The 19,767-nt window shown below is 41.1% G+C and overlaps 1 protein-coding gene across 3 annotated transcripts in view; it reads left to right on the top strand.

Annotated features, from left to right (window-relative positions):
• Positions 1–19,767, top strand: part of VPS53 (VPS53 subunit of GARP complex) — a 144,449-nt gene that overhangs the window by 9,488 nt on the left and 115,194 nt on the right. For 2 of the 3 annotated variants that reach the window (XM_049858735.1, XM_049858736.1), the window contains exons 3-4: positions 3,234–3,283; positions 6,050–6,116. In XM_049858735.1, the coding sequence (XP_049714692.1) occupies positions 3,234–3,283; positions 6,050–6,116 (117 nt within the window). The remainder of the gene's footprint in view (positions 1–3,233; positions 3,284–6,049; positions 6,117–19,767) is intronic. The other variant, XM_049858739.1, reaches the window with a different exon arrangement.

The following is a 19,767-nucleotide window of genomic DNA, read 5'->3' as shown; positions in this document are numbered from 1 at the left end:
AACAGGTATCCAAATTGATTATCATCCAAGTTTGTCAAAAACAGACAAATAAATATCTGTGTAGAAAGAACTCTGCTGTTTTCTGCCATCCAGTCAGTTCTGACTTACATTGACCCTATAGGACCCTATAGGAAAGAGTAGAACTGCCCTATGGGGAGCAGATCGCCAGATGTTTTCTCCTGCCCGTGGAGCTGCTTGTGGGTTTGAACCGCTGACCTTTTGGTTAGCAGCTAGCGCCTAACCATCGTGCCACCAGCGCTCCTAGAAGGAACACTAGAAGGCATTATTCAAAAATGCTGATAGTAATTCTTTGTTGGTGGCGTGGGACGATTTTACTCATTTTCTGTAATTGGCAAGAATTACCATTAGAATCAGGAAATACTTTTCAATAATAACATTTTTAAATGATAGAATACAAACTATTCAGGCACATTACAACAAATCAGATGAGTGATTCTCAGAGAGGGATGCACCATGTTCACCCATGCTAGCCAATCTGGAGTCGTATGGAGTTTTTCCCAAACTCCAGGAGATGCCCTCAGCCCCAGTGATAAGGTATGGCCGTAGCGAGGCACTAAACTGATGGGAAGGAGTGTGTCATGTCCCTCAGATGTGCTGGGGTGAAGAAGTAGGTTGAGAACCATTGGGTTAGATGTAGCATGGTGGAGTAGAAAAAGCAGAGACCCTGGAGTCAGACAGATCCCAACTGTGCTGCATGTTTTCTCCAGGACCTTAAACCTGTTGCCGTCAAGTCCGTTCCAACTCAAGGTGAGTCCTTGTGTTACAGAGTAGAACTGAGCCCCGTAGGCTTTTCCTAGCTGTAATCTTTACAAAGGAAACCTGGAGACACGATGGTTAAGCACTTGGCTGCAAACTGAAAGGTTGGCAGTTTGAACCCACTCAGCAGCTCTGTAGAAGAAAGACCTGGTGAACTGCTTCCTTAAAGATTATAGCCAAGAAAACCCTATGGGGCAGTTCTACTCAGTCACATGGGGTCGCTATGGATAGGATTCCACAGCACCCAACAACAACAACAAATCTTTATGGATTTAAGCAGATTGCTAAGCCTTTCTTCTGTGATACCAGTGGGTGGGTTTGAACCGCCAGCCTTTAGGTTAGTAGCCCAGTGTAAGTGTATAGATGTGATTTAAATACAGAGACTGTTTCTGAGAGGGTACCAGAGACACCAGCTTAGCACCATTACCTCCGGGGAGGAGAAGAGGACAGGGTGAGAAGAAACCTTACTTTTCACCGTATCCCCTCTTTTACTCTCTGAATTTCAGGTCATGTACATGTTGGACCAATTTTAAATAACGTTTAAAATATATTTTTTATTTTGGTATCATTTTCCATTTTCAGAAAAGGTACAAAAATGGTACAAAGAATTCAGGGATACCCTTCACCCAGATTCTTTAAAGGTTAACTTTCTTAATAGATTAAAAAAGAAAAATACAAACACTAAAAAATGAAAAGAAGTATGGGTTCCAGTAGAAGTAGGCAAGGTAGGAACTATTATACCCATTTTGCAGATGAGGAAATACAAACTCTGAGAGGTTAACCTACTTGCTGTCTACACATATAGCAAGTTAGTGGTGGCAGAGTTGGGCTGAAAGCCAGGTCCTTTGTCAATTTATCAACTGCTGACGTGATGGTGGTTTAGATCCAATCTGGTTGTGAGATGACAGTGGATTCCTCAATTAAAATAACTTCTCTTTTCTGAGATTCCTTTTTCTAAGTCTATTCTTGGATTTCTGAAGATTCTGAGTAGCACTGGCTTGGTCAGAACAGATGTGAACAGTGTAGTCTGTGACATCTCAACACTCGTGACCTGTTTCTCTTACCAGACCAGTTGAGGTAGCTTAACTTTTCAAAGTTCTTAATTATACTGAATCTTTATATTAGCAATTTAAAAGCACAATTCCTGCATCACCCCCAGTTTCTTCTGTTGAGAGAGAGGGAAAGAGGACATATGAAAGTATATTTTGAAACTTGAGTGGAAATGTTATAAAATTGTAGTACTTCCTCTTCTCCATTAGGGGGCACCATTTCCTCACATTTTTCCCGACACTGGATGGAGCACAGTGGTTAAGAGTTCAAGCTGCAGACAAAAGGTCAGCAGTTCGAATCCACCAGCCGCTCCTTGGAAACCCTGTGAGGCAGTTCTGCTCTCTTCTGTAGGGTCGCTATGAGTCTCAGTCAACTCGATGGCAATGACTTTGGTTTTCTTTGGTTTTAAGGATGGAAGTAGTCTTAATGGGGTTTGTCTTAGAAAAAGCTATTATAATTACAATAGCAATGTACAGTTAATATACATTGATTAGAAAATACTCATGGGGAAAAAGAAGAAACATTAAAATGCCTTCGCATAGATTACAACTGTTAGTATAGATTCCATAGATTGCAATTACCCGTATAAATTATAGCTGTTAGTATACATCCTCCCAGACTTTTCTCGTGAACCTATATACTTAAAAAAAATTATGGTTTATTGAAGTATAACATAGCTATAGAGGGGCACACACATCTTAAGTGCACAACTTGATGACTTTTCACAAAATAAATACAGCCATATGATTACCACCCCGAGCAAGAAATAAAGCATGACCAACACCTTAGAAGCTTCTTCTTGCCGCTTTACAGTCACTCCCTCCCCCAAAACAACCACTGTCCTGGCTTCCAACATCAGAGAGTAGTTTCTTCTGGTTTTGAACTATGTAAATGAACGGAATCATACAGTATGCCATACTCTTTTATGTCTGGCTTTTTTGGTCTAGCATCGTGCTAGTAAGATTAATCCACGTTGTTGTATGTTGCAGTAGTTCATTTTGTTGTGTGAACGTGTCACAATCCTGTGTACCAGGGTTCAGCTAACTTTTTCTGTAAAGGGCTGGGTAGTAAATATTTTAGGCTTTGTGGGCCCCATGGTGTTGGTCACAACCACTCAAAGCTGCCATTGTAGTGCAAAAGTGGCCTTAGGCCCTGTGTAAATGAATGGGCATGACCGTGTTCCAAAAAAAAATTGTTATTTATGGAAACAAGTGCTGGGCTGGGTTTGGTACCAGCTGCCAACTACTGCTATATGTTTTTTTAAAAAAAGGGTAAAAATGGTATCCTACTGTGTGATTAAATTTTTTGAGGTTTCATAAATAGCCATTATAGCTCATCAGTTCCCTGGGAAAGGGGAATTCCAGGAAGTGAAATAACAGCTGGGCACTCTTCCTTCTTTATTGTAGTCTCTGGCAAACATAGATGAAGTCGTGAATAAAATTAGACTGAAAATAAGGTAAGTAACATCGTATCATTTCCAATAGCTAATGAACAGTATGTTGTTTATTTGATCATATTCTGGATCACGCTTACCTGTGAGAACATTGGTATCTCAAGTTTGCTGTAGCTGACAATTTTTTTAAAGATAATTCTTTTGTCTGGGCTTCTATTTGAGCCTTGTGGCAAAAGATTTGATTCTTGGGTCCGTGTTGAATTACTCATAAAAAAGGAAGGAAGCAGTAAGAGAGGTTACCCAAAACAGTGCATTATAAAAGGAGGGAAGAGCGTTTCTATTTAATGGCTTTATTTCCCGAGTGAATTTACCATCTTTTTACACAATTAATGCACGTGTTACATGTTTTTTTGCCAACTGTGCAACCCCCTCACGCGTTATTTTCCTAGGCGCGCTACGCATGTCATATATGTATTTACGTGGGTGCATCATCTGTAGGAAAAAGGTGCCCTTTCTTGTATTCCTGAGGCTCGGATATGTAGATGAGCTTGTATGTGTGTTCCTTGGCCACGTACACACAGGGTGGGATCTGCCAGTTGGCCAAGTGGTGGCCTAGGATTAAGCCTGGTGACTAACCCATGATGTGACTGTCTAGGATGATCACCAGGGGTAGACTGTCCTGCCCTGGGGGCTTGTTTTGGTTTATCCATGTCTGGATTTCCAGTTTTGACATGTGATAGGTACTCAATAAATGTTTGTTCATTGTGTTAATAGGTTGATGCTGGGGTTTTTTTGGGGTTGGGCCTTTACTTTAAATATAGTTTTCTTTTTTAATGAATTTTTGATGAGACACATTCATTTTGTATCCAGGAGATGACTTTTTTCTCTTGCAACCTTTGATTTTTTTAAAGATTGTTTTATTGTGGTTAAAAAAATATGTATATCAAATCATATATCTTGTTATAAAAAAAAAGTTTTTTTTACAAATAAATGCCGATAGGAAAACATTTGTCAACGTTTCTATGTGTCTAATTCAGCATCATTGATTACGTCTCTCGTGTTGTATAGCTGTAACCACTATTCGTTTCCAAATTATTCCATCACCATCACCTTCACCAGAAACTCAGTGCCCCCTAAGCAAGGGCTCCCCTTTCGCCTCCCTTCCACTCCTGATAACTGTTAATCAGCTTTGGTGTCATTACATCTGCCTCATTCATATTGTAGGATCATACAGTATTTGTCCTTTTGGGACTGACTTATTTCACTCAGCCGAGTGTTTTCAAAGTTCGTCTATGTTGTGGCATGTATCAGGACATCATTTCTCCTTATGGCTGAATAATATTCTATGTATATACCACATTAAAAAAAAACAGACTATTTTTTAGAGCAGTTTAGGTTTACAGAAAAATTGTGCAGGAAGTATAGAGTTCCCATATACTCCTTCTCCCCCTGTAGAGTTTCTGGTAGTATTAGAGTCTTACAGTTACATGGTACATATGTTACAGTTGATGAGCCTATATTGATACCTTATTATTGACTGAAGTCCTTAGTATATCTTAGGGTTCGCTGTTTGTGTTCTATAGTCTCATGGGTTTTAACAAATACATAATATCATGTGTCCATCATTGTAGTATCCTACAGAATAGTTTCACAGCCTTAAAAATGCCACGGTTTGTTCATCCATTCATCTGTTGACAGACATTTCGATTGGTTCCACCTTTTGACTGTTGTGGACAGAGCTACAGTGCACACTGGTGTGCAACGTTTGTTTTTTTAGTGAAGACCTGTGCCACGGATGCATTGTTCACTTGGGTGCCTTAGAAAGTGCAAAAAAGCCTCTTCATTGTTTTAGCGACTTGAACTATGAAAATTCCAGTAGTGGCCACTAAATTAGTCAGGGTTTGTGTAGAACATGGCAATTCCCTAGTGATCTAGAAATCACTTGTGAGCCAGTTATTTAAAACTCTCCCTACCATGCTTTTAATGAATTCTTCAAATAAAAAGTGAAATTCACTAATATGAATTTTTCTGGTTGAGGTGCCATTAAATGGCCCCTGTTGAGCTACAGGGGCAAGAGGAGCTGGAGGCCACAGATCTACCTCAGACACAGAGTGCAGACCAGGGCCCAGAGGGGGAAGCACTGATTTTATACCTCGCTGTAGCTCCTTGTCCCTTTTAAGGTCCCTGAGGAAGTTGCTGAGGAGGGGATTTCAGGTGGGATTATTGGACCCAATTCCCTGGCTTGTTCTCATAAAGCTTCAGCAACTTTGTCACCCCTGATTTACTCCATGAAAACTATGAAAAGTTTTATTGGTCCTTTCAGACAGTGCTGAGTAGTAAATGGAAGTAGCCTTCTCTTTTTTTTTTTTTTTTTTAAACAAAGAAGACTCTTCAGTCCACACCAGGCTTGGCCTCCGTCTATTACTGTTGCTGCCCCACTTAAGGCCCGGGGCCCAGTCTTCCTTTTATCATTCACACTTGTTGGATGCAATCTAGAGGTTCCTGGGTGATGCAAATGGCTTGTACTCGACTACTAACCTTAAAGTTGGCAGTTTCAACCCACCCAGTGGCACTGGGGAAGAAAAGCCTGGTACTCTGCTTCGGTAAAAGATTACAGCCTAGAAAACCCTATGGGGCAGTTCTACTCTGGAACACAAGGGGTTGCCATGAGTGGGAATCGACTCAGTGGCAGTGGCTTTGGGGTTTCTTTCTTTCTTTCTTTTTTTTAGGGGTGCTCTCCAGAAGTTAATAAATAAATTGCTAACTCCTTTTAATCTCCCTGGAATAGAAGTTATTTTAATGGTCTATATCCTTTAACTTTTTTGCTAGGAGACTGGATGACAATATTCGAACTGTCGTGAGAGGTCAAACAAATGTGGGGCAGGATGGAAGGCAAGTAAGTAACTTCTTCCTCTCTAAGAATTACACTCGCCTAATTTTTTTCTTCAAGACTCCTGCAGCAGGTGTCGGTTGCCCAGACCAGCCATGAGCTCTCTTGGTTCCCTTGGACTGAGAGCGTCCATTGTAGCACAGCTCACCCACGGCCAAGGGAATGCAGCTGGATGGGAACACCGACCTCTCCTTGGCTTTCTCCTTATGTCAGACCTCTCTTTTGCCCTCCTTTATTTTGTATACTGAATAAGGTTGCTGCCTTTGTTTACCAGCTAAGTTGCTGGAGTTTTGCTATCATTTTCATTGTTACAAAAGGTGATAACCGGACATAGCTACAAATCTTCATTCCTAGCTTTACTGGCAGACATAGGTAACTATAAATTCATTTCAAAGTTTTTCGGATCCACCCAAGGAAGGAAGCTGGAAGGGAATGAAGAGCAAAATAAGTGTATGGGGAGGGGTATATTCTTCCGTGATTGAGGGGCCAGATGGTATCTATTAACCATGCTCCTTTTCATTTGGATTCTGTTCTTTGTTTCAGTGTCATATTTCAGAAATTGCTATCCTAACAGAAATGTCGAGCGTGCCTTTTCTAGCCTGCCTTTCTCGCAGTGTCTGGTCTTCCCTTTTCAACAGGAATTCAGTTAGGTAGCGTGCACTCACTTTAAGTGTTCAGTTATGTTATCTGTCCTCTTTGAGATTTTTTTAGTACAACTAATTTCTAAAAACGTACATTATGCTGCCCAGATTTAGGGGGTGAGAGTATGGAATCCTATATAGAAATTTCCTGTTTCCTCTGCTACTAGCTTACAAGTCCTGTGAGCCTCTTTCTCTTCTATTTTTTGTTTTATCCATCTCTCTATTTTTCCCTACATTTTATGACTAACATTTCTTTCCCCCTCATTTAGTAGTCATCTCCACTGGCTTGTTTGTAAGTCGTCTATCTTCTTCCTTGTTGCTACCATTAGGATTTGTCTACAGACACATTAGAGACTCTGGATGGTGCAAATGCTTAATGCACTCAGCTGCTCAGTGAAAGGTTGGCTGTTCGAGTCACCCGGAGGTACCTCCAAAGAAAGACCGGGTGATCTGCTTCTGAAAAATCAGCCATCGAAAACCCTATGGAGCACAGTTCTAGTCTGACACACACGAGGCACCATGAGTTGGAACTGACCCGATGGCAGCTGGTTTTATAGACATATTAGGTTCCTATTAACCCATTGCCGTCGAGTCAGTTCTGACTCATAGAGACCCTAGAGGTTCCTGTTACCCTATTTCCTAGTGCCTTGCGTAGCTCTTATTTCTTATTGCTTTGCTTTTGTCTGTTTAGGTTATCTCCCGTGAAGCACTGCTTCTCTGGTAGATGAGACCCATGTTAGTAGAGGTAACGAAGAATACTAAGGGAGCCTGCAAACACTCAGGCCTCTTTCTGCTCATTAACTTTCCTAAAGTATGTCTAAGCGTATCTGCTGCTGCAGAAACCTCACTGGCTTCTGTTTACCAAATTAAATCCACATTCCTTTGCTTGGCATTCAAAGCTTCGATGTACGTTTTCAATTTTGTCTCCTGCTTTGTTTTCACCCATAGTGAAGCCTCAGTGCTCTAAAACTTGCCCTTCGCTGTCTGGACCCATGTGTATAGACTCCTTTTTGCCTGAAATGCTTTCTCTCTCTTTTTCTTCCAGTAGCTATGTTTTAAAATCTTGCCCATCTAAAAAACTTTAAGGGGCAGAGAGTCTAAGTTAATGGTGATGAAACAATGTGGGTAGAGATGGAATGGTGACATGTGACGTACGTAACCAATGCCATCCAGCTGTTCGTGTAGAAACTGTGAATGGGATGTGCATTTGCTTGTGTATGTTGCCACCAAAAATAAATAAAATATTAAAGGGGGGGGTAGGAAAAAATCTCACCCACCTAAGGCCCAGCTCAAATACTACTTCCTTAATGAAATTTTCTCTGTTGCCCTCATCTGGATACACTGGCAAAATCAGAATTGTAGAATTACAAGGGACTTGGAACCCATTTGGCCCACTCCTCTCATTTTACAGATGAGAGCATTGATGGCAGTATCTCTCAGATGTATGTTCTTTCTGCCCACCAGCTCCCATAGCCCTTTGCTTGTGCTTCTCGTTTGGTTTTTGTGATCTCTCTTGACTTGCTGGCGCGCACATCTTGTCCTCTTGACTAGTCTGTAAGCTCCTTGAAGGCATGAACTGTGTATTTCTCATCTTAGTGTTCCTCAGTACACACACTTCACATACAGTAACATTTTCTTCAACTGTATTGAAGAGTTGGTCTGTGTGAAATTGTTTATCAGTTACAAAGAAACGAAAGCCCTTTACCATAAGAACGTCGTGTTTTTTAAAGTGGTTTAAAGGTGAGGTTTTGTGTGTAGAGTCCCAACATACAACTATGTGAAATAATAACACTACTTTTTAGTGTGATTCAGCCAGTATGGCTCACTAGAAAGTTTAAAAAATACTTCAGTCTCAGGTATATAATATCCCAGGAATGTGAAAATAAAGTGAATGATTCTTCAGGACTTTTTGTTGGGTCATGTTCTGGAGATATGTATGTCTTATAGTAATTTACGTCTTAACCTGTGGGTCACAAATTTGCGGTGTTGGAGAGCCAGGCCCAGAATTAGACAGCCTCCTGCAGGAATGTCAGCCTTCTCCACCTTCACATATTAATAGGTCACAGGTTGCTGCAGCTGAGCAGGTCATATTTCAGAGAGCAAGACCACATTTTCAAGAATGTTTAGATAGCATTTCAATCTGTGATGGAATTTTGTATTCGTCTCCTTAGAATCCAGACAGAAAGGAAGCCCAGAAGAAATAATTGCTTTTCCTGTCATCCCCTCCATCTGTCTTTTCCAGCAGTTTGTAATGCAAGCTGAAGTAAAGACTCCCTTTGCCCCCCAGGGAACTTTTTGGGTCCTGTCCTTGTCAACTCCTAGGAGCGAAAGCCTTGCTCTCCAGCCCTGGCTGGCTGGTGGTTTTGCCGAAGGGCGTCTCTGTTCAACTGGCACAGGCTTGGGAGAATTATGGATGTTCCAAAATAATGAGTTTTATAGGTCAAGAGGCCCACATTCCCCTCTTCCCTGGAACAGAGGAAAAGTTTGCTTTCAGAATGTGTTCCCTAAGCTGCTGAGAAGCACGCCGAGGAGGAGCAGGGGAGTTGTTTGGACAAAAGGATGTTTTCCTTTTATAGAGTTAATCTTGATTTTGTTCAACCGGAACAGATAGGCTTTTTAATCAGTAAATAAAAAAAAAAAAGGGGCAGATTATTTATTTCACATTCATGGTGTCTAAAGACATTTTTAGCAGCAAAGTTCTTTTTTGAATAGCAGTGTTTCTGACTCAAAAATCATTTGTTGAGAAAGAACGACTGAGAAATTAAAGACATAGTCAGGCAGGTCTTGAAATTTCTGAAATACCAGTGGCATGGTTAGCACTCTGCTTAACATTTTAGAGAGGCATTGATAGTTGACTACCTCCTTTTTTATGTGTGTGGGCTTGATCTGGTCTAGCCTGTGACCTCATCTAATAGGCTGTGGTGCTCATATAAAGTAAATATAACTCTGAATTGTTCTCATTTTTATCTGTTGACGTCATCGGTCAAAAGCTTTTATTAAATGCCCACATGTTTGAAACAAGTACATGATCTGTTATGCAATGAAACTTATATAGGTCCTCAAGAATTAAGATGATCAATTTGAATTTAGGTAGAAAGAGAGGTGAGTGGTGGAGTGGGATTAGTGGAAGAAAAGAGTTGGCACATGAAATTTCAAGAGTGGCCAAGTCCTGACCAATTCACAGTAAGATGACTCTGAATCACCAAGGGAGGATTAACCACGGGGTTTCTGTCTCTTGAGTAGAACTTGACTGCAGCGTAGCTATTCCTTTGATAGGAGCCTGACAGACATTTGGAGGGGAAGTGAACTATTATTGCTATCTCTGACGCTGCTCATTAAAACTTTGATTTGGGAGTGTGTTAGACAATTGTGCTGTCTTCCGCCCAGTTTGGTAGTCTTTTCTGTGACATTGCTAACATTTCGTAGCTTGCTTCTGCTTGGATATTTACAATGATGGGGAACTCACTACTCTATTGTTCTACATGACAGTCTATTCCATCTTTGTGCAACTTTAGTTCTATGAAACTTTTTATACCAAACTAGAATAGTAAAGTCAGTCCTATTGTAACTTCTCACTGATCTTCATTTTGGCAGCTGGGCCAGTTTAAGTCTAATCCTTTTTCCTCATGACAGCTTCTGAAATTTAAAATTGACATTATATTCCTTTCTAAGTGTTCCCGTTTCTAGACTAAGCATTCTCAGTTTCTTCAGCTTTATGATGTAATTTCCAGACCCTTTACCATCCTGGCAGAGCCATGGTGGCACAGTGGTTGAGAGCTGCGGCTGCTAACCAAAAGATCGGCAGTTTGAATTCACCAGCCGTTCTTTGGAAACCCTATGGGGCAGTTCTGCTCGGTGCCTTAGGGTCGCTATGAGTCGGAATCGACTCGATGGCAATGGGTTTGGGTTTTTTGGTACCATCCTGGCTGCCTGGTTTTGAATAGCAGCTTGTCAGCATCCCTCTTAAAATATGGTTCCCGGGACTAAGCATACGGTGGGAACATACCCTGGGACAATTTACCTCCTCGTTCTAGACTGGGCTCATTAACCTGGGAACTGAGACCCCAGGAGGTCTGTGAATGCCCTGAAAATAATTGTAATTTTTTTGTATGGATAGAAGTATTTCTAGAGAAAAGACTCATGGATTCTTGTCAATTTTCTAAGGAGCCTGTGGCTCTCCAAAAGTTAAGGGCCACTGAGTTTCTATTAATACGGCCTTGAATTTGGTGAAGTTTTTAGCAGACACATCACACAGTTGGCAGTCATCTGAAACCCCCATGTCAAGAGTTACAAACAGGAAAGACAACACACAATACAGGAGAAGTCAGCACAACTAGACTAAACCAAAAGCAGGGAAGTTTCCTGAATAAACTGAACACTTTGAAGACCAGCGTCGCAGGGGTTTGGGGACCATGGTTTCAGGGGACATCTAAGTCAATTGGCATAATAAAATCTATGAAAAAAACATTCTGCATCCCACTTTGGACAGTGGCGTCTGTGGCCGTAAATGCTAGCAAGCAGCCATCTAAGATGCATCAATTGGTCTCAACCCACCTGGAGCAAAGGACAATGAAGAACACCAAAGACACAAGATAATTATGAGCCCAAGAGACAGAAAGGGCCACATAAACCAGAGGCTGCATCAGCCTGAGACCAGAACTAGTTGGTGCCCGGCTACAACCGATGACTATCTTGACAGGGAACACAACAGAGAACACCTGAGGGAGCAGGAGAGCAGAGGGATGCAGACCCCAAATTCTCATAAAGAGACCAGACTTAATGGTCTGACCGAGACTCGAAGGACCCCGGAGGTCATGGTCCCCAGACCTTCTCTTAGCCCAAGACGGGAACCATTCCCAAAGCCAACTCTTCAGACGGGAGTTGGACTGAACTATGGGATAGAAAATGATTCTGGGGAACAATGAGCTTCTGGGATCAAGTAGACACACGAGACTATGTTGGCATCTCCTGTCTATAGGGGAGATGAGAGAGTAGAGGGGGTCAGAAGCTGGCCGAATGGATGCAAAAAGAGAGAGTGGAGGGAAGGAGTGTGCTGTCTTATTAGGGGGAGGGCAATTAGGAGTGTATAGCAAGGGTTTATAAATTTTTGTATGAGAGTCCAACTTGATTTGTAAACTTTCACTTAAAGCACAATAAAAATTAAAAAAATAAAGTTACAAACAGATGCCCACAGAGCTAAGAAAGAAATCCTAAATGACCTACGCAGGCCAGTGTGTGTCCATATGCATACGTTGGGGGGTGTGAATGTCCTATCTACAGGGGACAGCCACAGCTCAACTCTTACCAATGGTTGTTGCGTCGGAATGCAGACCTGGAGTTGCCGGATCCGTCAGTTTTTCAGGAGAAGCCGGAAATCCGGAATTTTATGTGGCTCTCCGGATTTGTAGACGCTGGCTTAGTGTTTTCCGCAAACACTGCACAGGCCAAATAAAACACATACATGGGCCAGCAGTTTGCAACATCTGCCCCAGGTCTTTTTCATATGAACTGCTTCTATACTTTCCCATCCTCTGTTTGTGCCAGGGATTCTTTGAAATTAGGTGCTGGGCTTTCTGATTTAGCACGCTTGGTTTCATCTTACTAGTTTTGTTTGATCGTTCCAGCCTGTTGAGACCTTTTGGAATCTTGATGACCCTCCCCACTTTATCGCTAGCAGAATTGCCAGACATGCCGGCTATGTCCTTATTCAAGTTGTAGATGAAAAGGGTGAACAGGGTGGATTCGGAGCCATGTGGCACACCATTGGTGACTTCCTGTTCCTCTCTTCCTTATCCTCAACTGTAGAACAAAGTGCCAGGGCCAGAAAACAAAGGATCTCTTCCTGTCCATGGGTATCTGTCCAGGGCCATGTTTCTTAATCTATTTCTGATTTCCCCCCAGAAAAAGAGGCAAGTAATCCCTGCCTTCTTCTCTTTTCATAGAGCTATCATAAAGTTTTGTCAACTAAATCAGCAAGACATGTTGCCTTCCAAGGAGAAAGTGTTCTTTGCTTTTCATCCTCAAAAATAGCACATCATCTAATTCAGGCATTAGAACAAAAATAATTGTGCTCTTCAAGACCCTGAACTTGATAGATGGTGGGGCTTCACAGCACAGCCTTAGTCTTCATTATGTGGGATTATGAATGTGTAATTGTCAGCTCACTAGCAGATGGTTTGTATTCTTCCCCTCCATCACTTTGAATTTATCCTTTCTCTCATCCTCTCTTTGGGAAGAAAATGAAGCCAATTGAAGAAAATAAATGACATTAATATTAAAGAAACCATAAGTAGTTTGGGGAAGAAAAGGCAGTTGCCAAATGCCTCCTCCTACTAAAACAAATCTAAAGCAACTGAGCTTTTAAAGCATAGGCTCAAATTTTTCTAGTAGTGGCCAAGAATGGTTGGGCATTTTTGTTTCTTTTTGTATTACACTTTTCTACAGACAACACTGTAAACTTCAGAAATTTTCTTACTGATGGTATTTGACAGACACAACTCTGCTAGCTGGACCATTCTACCATAGGGTAGAACCACACTGTGCCTGGAAACCTCAGACATCAGTTATTGCCAAGGCCTGTGCATGGCCTGGCAATGCAGAGATCACGGTGATTCACTGGGGTCAGTGCTGGAGTTGGGTGGTAGCTCAGCCCTTTTGTCCAGGCACAGTGTCACTAGTTCTGACTAGGGTCCTCCACCACTCCCAACCAGAATTTCTTACATCCGGTGCCAGAGGTGAAGGTTCACTTGCCTTTACTTTGACAAGTTGAATCCAAGTGAACCTTGACTTTTGCCTACCTCTAAAGCACTATTGACTGTAGTTGAGGCAAGGACTCGTAAGATGTCCATTAATTGTTTAGCACGGGATTGTTTAGCGCTGTGGTTGCTAGTAGCCCTGGTGGTACAGTGGTTAAGAGCTCAGCTGCCAACCAAAAGGCCAGCAGTTCAAATCCACCAGCTACTCCTTGGAAACCCTATGGGGCAGTTCTACTCTATCCTGTAGGGTTGTTATGAGTTGGAATCGACTCAATGGCAGTGACTTTTTGGTGTAGTGGGTGAGATCAGTCTTATCACCGTGCTTCTTTCTGTTTATGGCTATTTTGGCAGAGTCACATGTCTGCTATGGAACCCTCTAAATACCTGCAGAGCCATGGGGTATTGTCCTAATGGATTGTTGAATTCTAGTATTTTTACCTGGAATTTTCATTCATGTTCAAAAGTGAAACTAGTTTGCAGTTTTCTTCTTTTTGGGGATGTTTTTGTTAGGTTTTATATCAGCTGTATAAAATCAGTTGGGCAGCTTTCCATCTTTTGTTATGCTCTGAGACCATCTGAACAGTATAGAAGTTATACCGTGGAGGTTTTGAAACAGTTTATCTATAAAATTATCAGGGTCTGGTGCCTTTTGGGAGATTTAGTCTTTGGCAGTTTTATCTTCTGTGTCTTCCTGAGTCCATTTTGGTAAACAGAGATTCTTGAAAATGCTTAATTTTTTTTTACCCTTTTCAAATCTGTGCTTATATTTTCATTCTTAATGTTGTGTTTCCTCTCTTTTTTCTCCCTACATTAATCTAGTAGTGGCATGCCAATATTTAGATCTTTTTAAATAGTTAGCACTTGGATTTATTTGTAAGTTCTCCTCTTTTTCTTGTTTCCAATTCATTACTTTTATCCATTTCCTTTGTTTCTTCTTTCATCTGTCTCCTTTAAATTTCTTTTATTTATTATGTAAGAATAAGATAATGGATTTTCTCTGAGTACCACTTTGCCACATCTCCTGAGTTTTACAATGTGTTATTTTCATTGTTGTGATTTTTTAAAATAGTCTTTGACATAGTTTTATTTTACCTATGACCAGAGAGTTAAGAGAGTGAGGTTTTGTTTAATTTTTTTTTTTTGCAAGTGGTTTGATGTTTTGATGATCCTTTTTAAAATTTCATTGAATAGCATTTAATAAATATGACATATTTTTTGGCTTTTTTATATTGCTACATTTTAAATTATTTCAATATTTAATCTCTTTGGAAAAAGTTTTTCACATGATTCAGCACTCTTGATTTTTCTGTCAGACACAGAATGCCTTAGCACAAGCATACATTCCTATTTTATCTGTATTTAATCCACCCAGACTACGTGTCTCAGATGAACACTACTAACAAGTCCAGCTGTTGGACTGTTTCCTTCCTGACCTTAGAAACACATTGAGTCCCACTTGTTACAACATGATTATTGAGAATGGTTTTAGAAAGAGAGCATGCCAAAAAGGAACACTGAAGTTTATTATTCTTCTGAGCCATCTCCATATAAATTGGCACTCTTCAGGCATAGCTTTTGCCATTGGCTTGTTTCCATGTAAAGCAGTCACAAGTTTGAACTAAAGTCTCTACATCTAAAGATGAAAATGGCATTCATCATTACTGTAACTACTGTGGCTGTTACCCAGGTCATTTTTGCTTTAAAAAAAAATATGTGTATATATATATATATATACAATTTTATTGTTGAGAACATACACAGCAAAACACCAATTCAGCAGTTTCTATATGTACCATTTAGTATCACAGATTACGTTCTTTGAGTTGTGTAACCATTCTCACCCTCCTTTTCTGAGTTTTTCCTACTTCGTTAGGATAAACTCACTCCCCCCTAAGGTTCCTGTCTCATCTTTCTAGTTACTGTTGTCCGTGTGATCCCATACAGATAGTTCCTGAAAGAGCACAATACTTAAGGCAGACGCTTTTAACCAGGTAAGCTAAACCACCCTTGTTTTGACTGCTAGTGGTCACTGATTTTTGGAAGAAAGCTCCATCCTCAGTTTCAGGTTGTGCCTTAGAAATATTGCAGTCTTTTTAGAAATTTTGCTGACAGGGCAAATCTTTCTGAGTTTCGCATCCTCCATAACAGGAATCCATTCAGGTACAGCTGAACAGTGGGTGGCAATTTGAATCCGTCTTCTTGGAAGGACTTGAAATACTGTGTTTAGAACAGCACAAATGCAGTGCTGTGGTTATTCTGTCAGCATTTCCATTAAAATAAATTCCTATTTTCTCCCTTGCTCTTTTGCTCTAATTTGGACTCTGACGTCTCCTTTGGAAGGAGATTCATTTTGCAAAACCAAAGATAATGCCTTTTTAGTCTGTTTTGGTTTGGTGTTGTGTAGTAGCGTAGATTAAAGCTTTAGAATACATAAGAAGCTTATCATCCTCTCCATAGTATTGAATCACATGCCAGAATTTCTGTTTCCATATTGTAGTGTTTAATCTTTGGACAGATGCTATGTTCATTCCTATATGTGATACTGAGAATATAAATATTAAGGAAAATATATTAATGCTACTCTCATAATGACTCCCAATTAGAAGGTGGATAGTTCTTCTGGAGATAGACTTACTGACAACTAAATCTGATGATCCAAGCACTGTCTTTTATAAAGCAGAGGAGGTGAATTGAGGGATCTTTTCTCCATTTCTCATCTAATTACTCACCCTTGTCTCCTCATAGTACTTCTGAACTTTTCTTGGTCCCAGTCACATGATCCCAGGGACAGACTGCCTACTATTATTCATGTATAATACCATTTAAGCTAGACCAAGTGCTGCTTGTAATAAGCCAGAAATCTATACTTTTTAAAATTGCATACATGGAGATTCTTACTTTTAGAGATTTCTGATGACTAGATTATAGTCTTCTGGGTAGGTCAGCCCAGGAGTTAATTTAAAACCCAAACCAAACCCGTTGCTGTCAAGGCAGTTCCGACTCGTAGCGACCCTATAGTATACCATAGGGTTTCCAAGGCTGTAATCTTTATGGAAGCAGACTGCCACATCTTTCTCCCATGGAGTGGTTGGAGGGTTCAAACTGCTGACCTTTTCGTTAGCAGCTGAGCACTTAACCACTGCACCACCAGGGCTCCTTAGAAATTATTTATATCTTTAGAATTAAGAACATACTGTTTTTTTTTATTATTAATTTTTATTGTGCTTTTAGTGAAATCAGGTCAGTCTCTCATACAAAAATTTACATACACCTTGCTATACATTCCTAATTGCTCTCCCTCTAATGAGATAGCACAGTTCTTGCCTCCACTCTCTCTCCTTGTGTCCATTTGGGTAGCTTCTGGCCCCTTCTGCCCTCTCATCTCCCCTCCAGACAGGAGATGCCAACATAGTCTCATGCATCTGCTTGATCCAAGAATCTCATTCTTCACCAGTATCATTTTCCATCCCATATTCCAGTTCAATCCCTGTCTGAAAAGTTGGCTTTGGGAATGGTTCCTGTCTTGGGCTAACAGAAGGTCTGGGGACCATGGCCTCTGGGGTCCTTCTAGTCCCAGTCTGATCATTAAGTCTGGTCTTTTTCCTAGAAGAGAACATACTGTTTTAAGGCTAATGTTTTTCTTGATTGATTTACTATCAGCTAAGACACATTTTGGAAACCCTGGTGGCGTAGTGGTTAATAGCTACGGCTGCTAACCAAAAGGTGGGCAGTTCACATCCATCAGGTGCTCCTTGGAAACCCTATAGGGCAGTTCTGCTCTGTCCTTTAGGGTCGCTGTGAGTTGGAATCAACTCGATGGCAATGGGTTAAGATACCTTTTGAGTTGCTTTTGCAGAACATGTTTTGAATTGTTCGTCTTGATCTATAATTCTAATTTTATTGCAATATAAATATGTTTATGGTGCATCCTGGAGCCGTGGTGGTACAATGGTCAGAGCTCAGCTGCTAACCAAAAGGTCAGTGGTTCGAATCCACCAGCTGCTCCTTGGAAACCCTGTGGGGCAGCTCTACTCTGTCCTATAGGGTCTCTATGAGTCAGAGTTGGTTGACTCGATGGCAACAGGTTTTGGATGGTACATTCTGCAAAATATTGTTGCATATATTACTTTACTTGATCCTCACAAAGATGTGAATTAGGCCATGTAGATGTTATTCTCCCATTTTACAAATGAAGAAACAGGCTCAGATAGGTCTATGACTTGCCCAGAGTCAGTCACACTCAGTTAGTTGATAATGGATCCAAGTTTTCTGATTACCAGCAAGCTACTTGCTTATCCATACCATGTTGTCTTTTAAACAATGACACACATTTAAAAGCAAGTTTGGGAACCACTTTTTTGCACTGTGGAACCTGAAAAGTTAACTGATTCTCAAGGGAATCCAAGCAACGGAGTGGCCCTGGCCTCATTAACCAGCTGGGTCCCTCTCAACAGGATGAGATAAGAAACTGGACTGAGAAGAGCTCAAGGGTGAAAAGAGAGAAGTGAACCACTCAACCGTGGTCCTGAAAGTACAGGGACCAGAGAAATCCTGGAGAGAACAAAGGAACTAGAAAGAGAGGAGCTCATTTAGGAAAACCCCAAGCGGCCTTGTAACCTACAGGGCATTTGGTGCAGAAGGTGTCTCGCAAAATCAGCCAAGAGAACGTCCACACCAAAAACCACAAAAAGATGTTTCCCTCTGAATATAGACCCAAAATGTAACTAAGAACTACTGAGTGAGTCAAGTTAGAATAATAGTAAGGTATGGAGGATTCGGATGAAGTAAGCAACCTTTAACTTGGCAACAGGAAAGTCGTGGCTATTTGTGGAAAGTAGTCCTTTGCTAAACTTGGACAAGTTGTTCCTTCAAATGTGCCCGGTTTCCTAAAGTATTGAGTTTGTGTACCCTTTATTCAGTAATGGCTTCTGAGGCTTGTGCTTAAACATTTCCCCCGCCATTGCCATTTGGAGTTGTTGCTTTAAATGCACTCGTCCTCAGGGGTTACATTTCATCCAAGGAAGCTGGGCATGAGAGCACTCACCACTCCGAGCCGTTTCAGGGCTAACGTATTTTAAGTTATGGGTGAGAACAGATACAGGCAGAACTTTAACACGCAAATGTTTAGTCTTGTTTAGGTACTGCTGCATTTGCGTCCCAGCCTCGTCTTGTGATTTCAACGTCTGGCTTGTCTCCTAAAGGCAATAAAAGTGAACTCCTTGGTTCACGTTTTCAGGGGATGTGGTTTGCAGAAATCATAAATAAAAGTAACTTACATGGAACAGAGCATTTTAACAAATAAGGTGAGAATTATTCCCTTTGCCCTTTACATTCTTTTGGCTCACAAACTTGGAAAGAAATCTGTGCTTTAAATAAAGCCCTTTTATACTCAAGGTTTCTGAATAGGCTGTGGAGGAATTAGTGTTAACACTGATGGTTCTCATCTGGCATCTGACCACAGCTGCCAGACTCCGAAGGAACCTGGTGTGTTCTAGGCCACAGGGAAGCACGATGCTGTCCATACGGGTCATCTGTGTCTGTGAGATTCCTGGAGCCCCTGCCACTGTTTGGCACCATCGTGGGGAATGGGCTGCATTGTTAACTATTTCTGAGGCTTCTTAAAGCACCTTTGCTCCAGCTGGGAATGCCCTGTTTCCATAGCAACGGTTCTCAGTGGTGCCAGGGTGACCAGTAGTGTCAAAGGAGGGGACTTGGCAGACAGAGGCTACTTAGCCCTGGGTGTCTACCTTCAGTGGATGTCACAAGGGACTCTGTTTAGGGCCCATCAGTTGCAGTAGCTCTCAGCAATGTTTCTGCTCTCTTGAGGATTCCCTTGCTTTCCAAATGATGCTGGCCTTCTTTGCTGATACCTTTCTGTCATTCTATATCGTATAGCTATTTATATTTCTCACACAGATTCCTTACAAGGTCTCTAAAGACATGCCCCCACCTAGTTATCTTTTTTTCCTCAGTATCTAGCATGGTACATAATAGTAGGCACTCACTTTTGATTGAAGGAATGAAGAAAGGATTTAAACTTTTTTTTTTCTTCTGGAAAATGTCTTATTTTCAACGTACCGTCCCCCTGATCCATGAGCCATTCTTCTAGTATGCCTGCAGATATCGAACTTAACCACCTTACTTATAAAGCTCTAAAAGATGGGTCACCTTCGACTCTTAGAGGGATAGTCTCTTCTGGGAGATCTGGGAATAGTATTAATAGCTGTCATTTAGTGAGCCCCTTCTATGACCTGGGTGCTT

Source organism: Elephas maximus, chromosome 19 (assembly GCF_024166365.1).
Source record: "Elephas maximus indicus isolate mEleMax1 chromosome 19, mEleMax1 primary haplotype, whole genome shotgun sequence".
In the NCBI taxonomy this organism is placed as follows: Eukaryota; Metazoa; Chordata; class Mammalia; order Proboscidea; family Elephantidae; genus Elephas; species Elephas maximus.
This window is presented reverse-complemented; position numbering and strand designations above follow the sequence as displayed.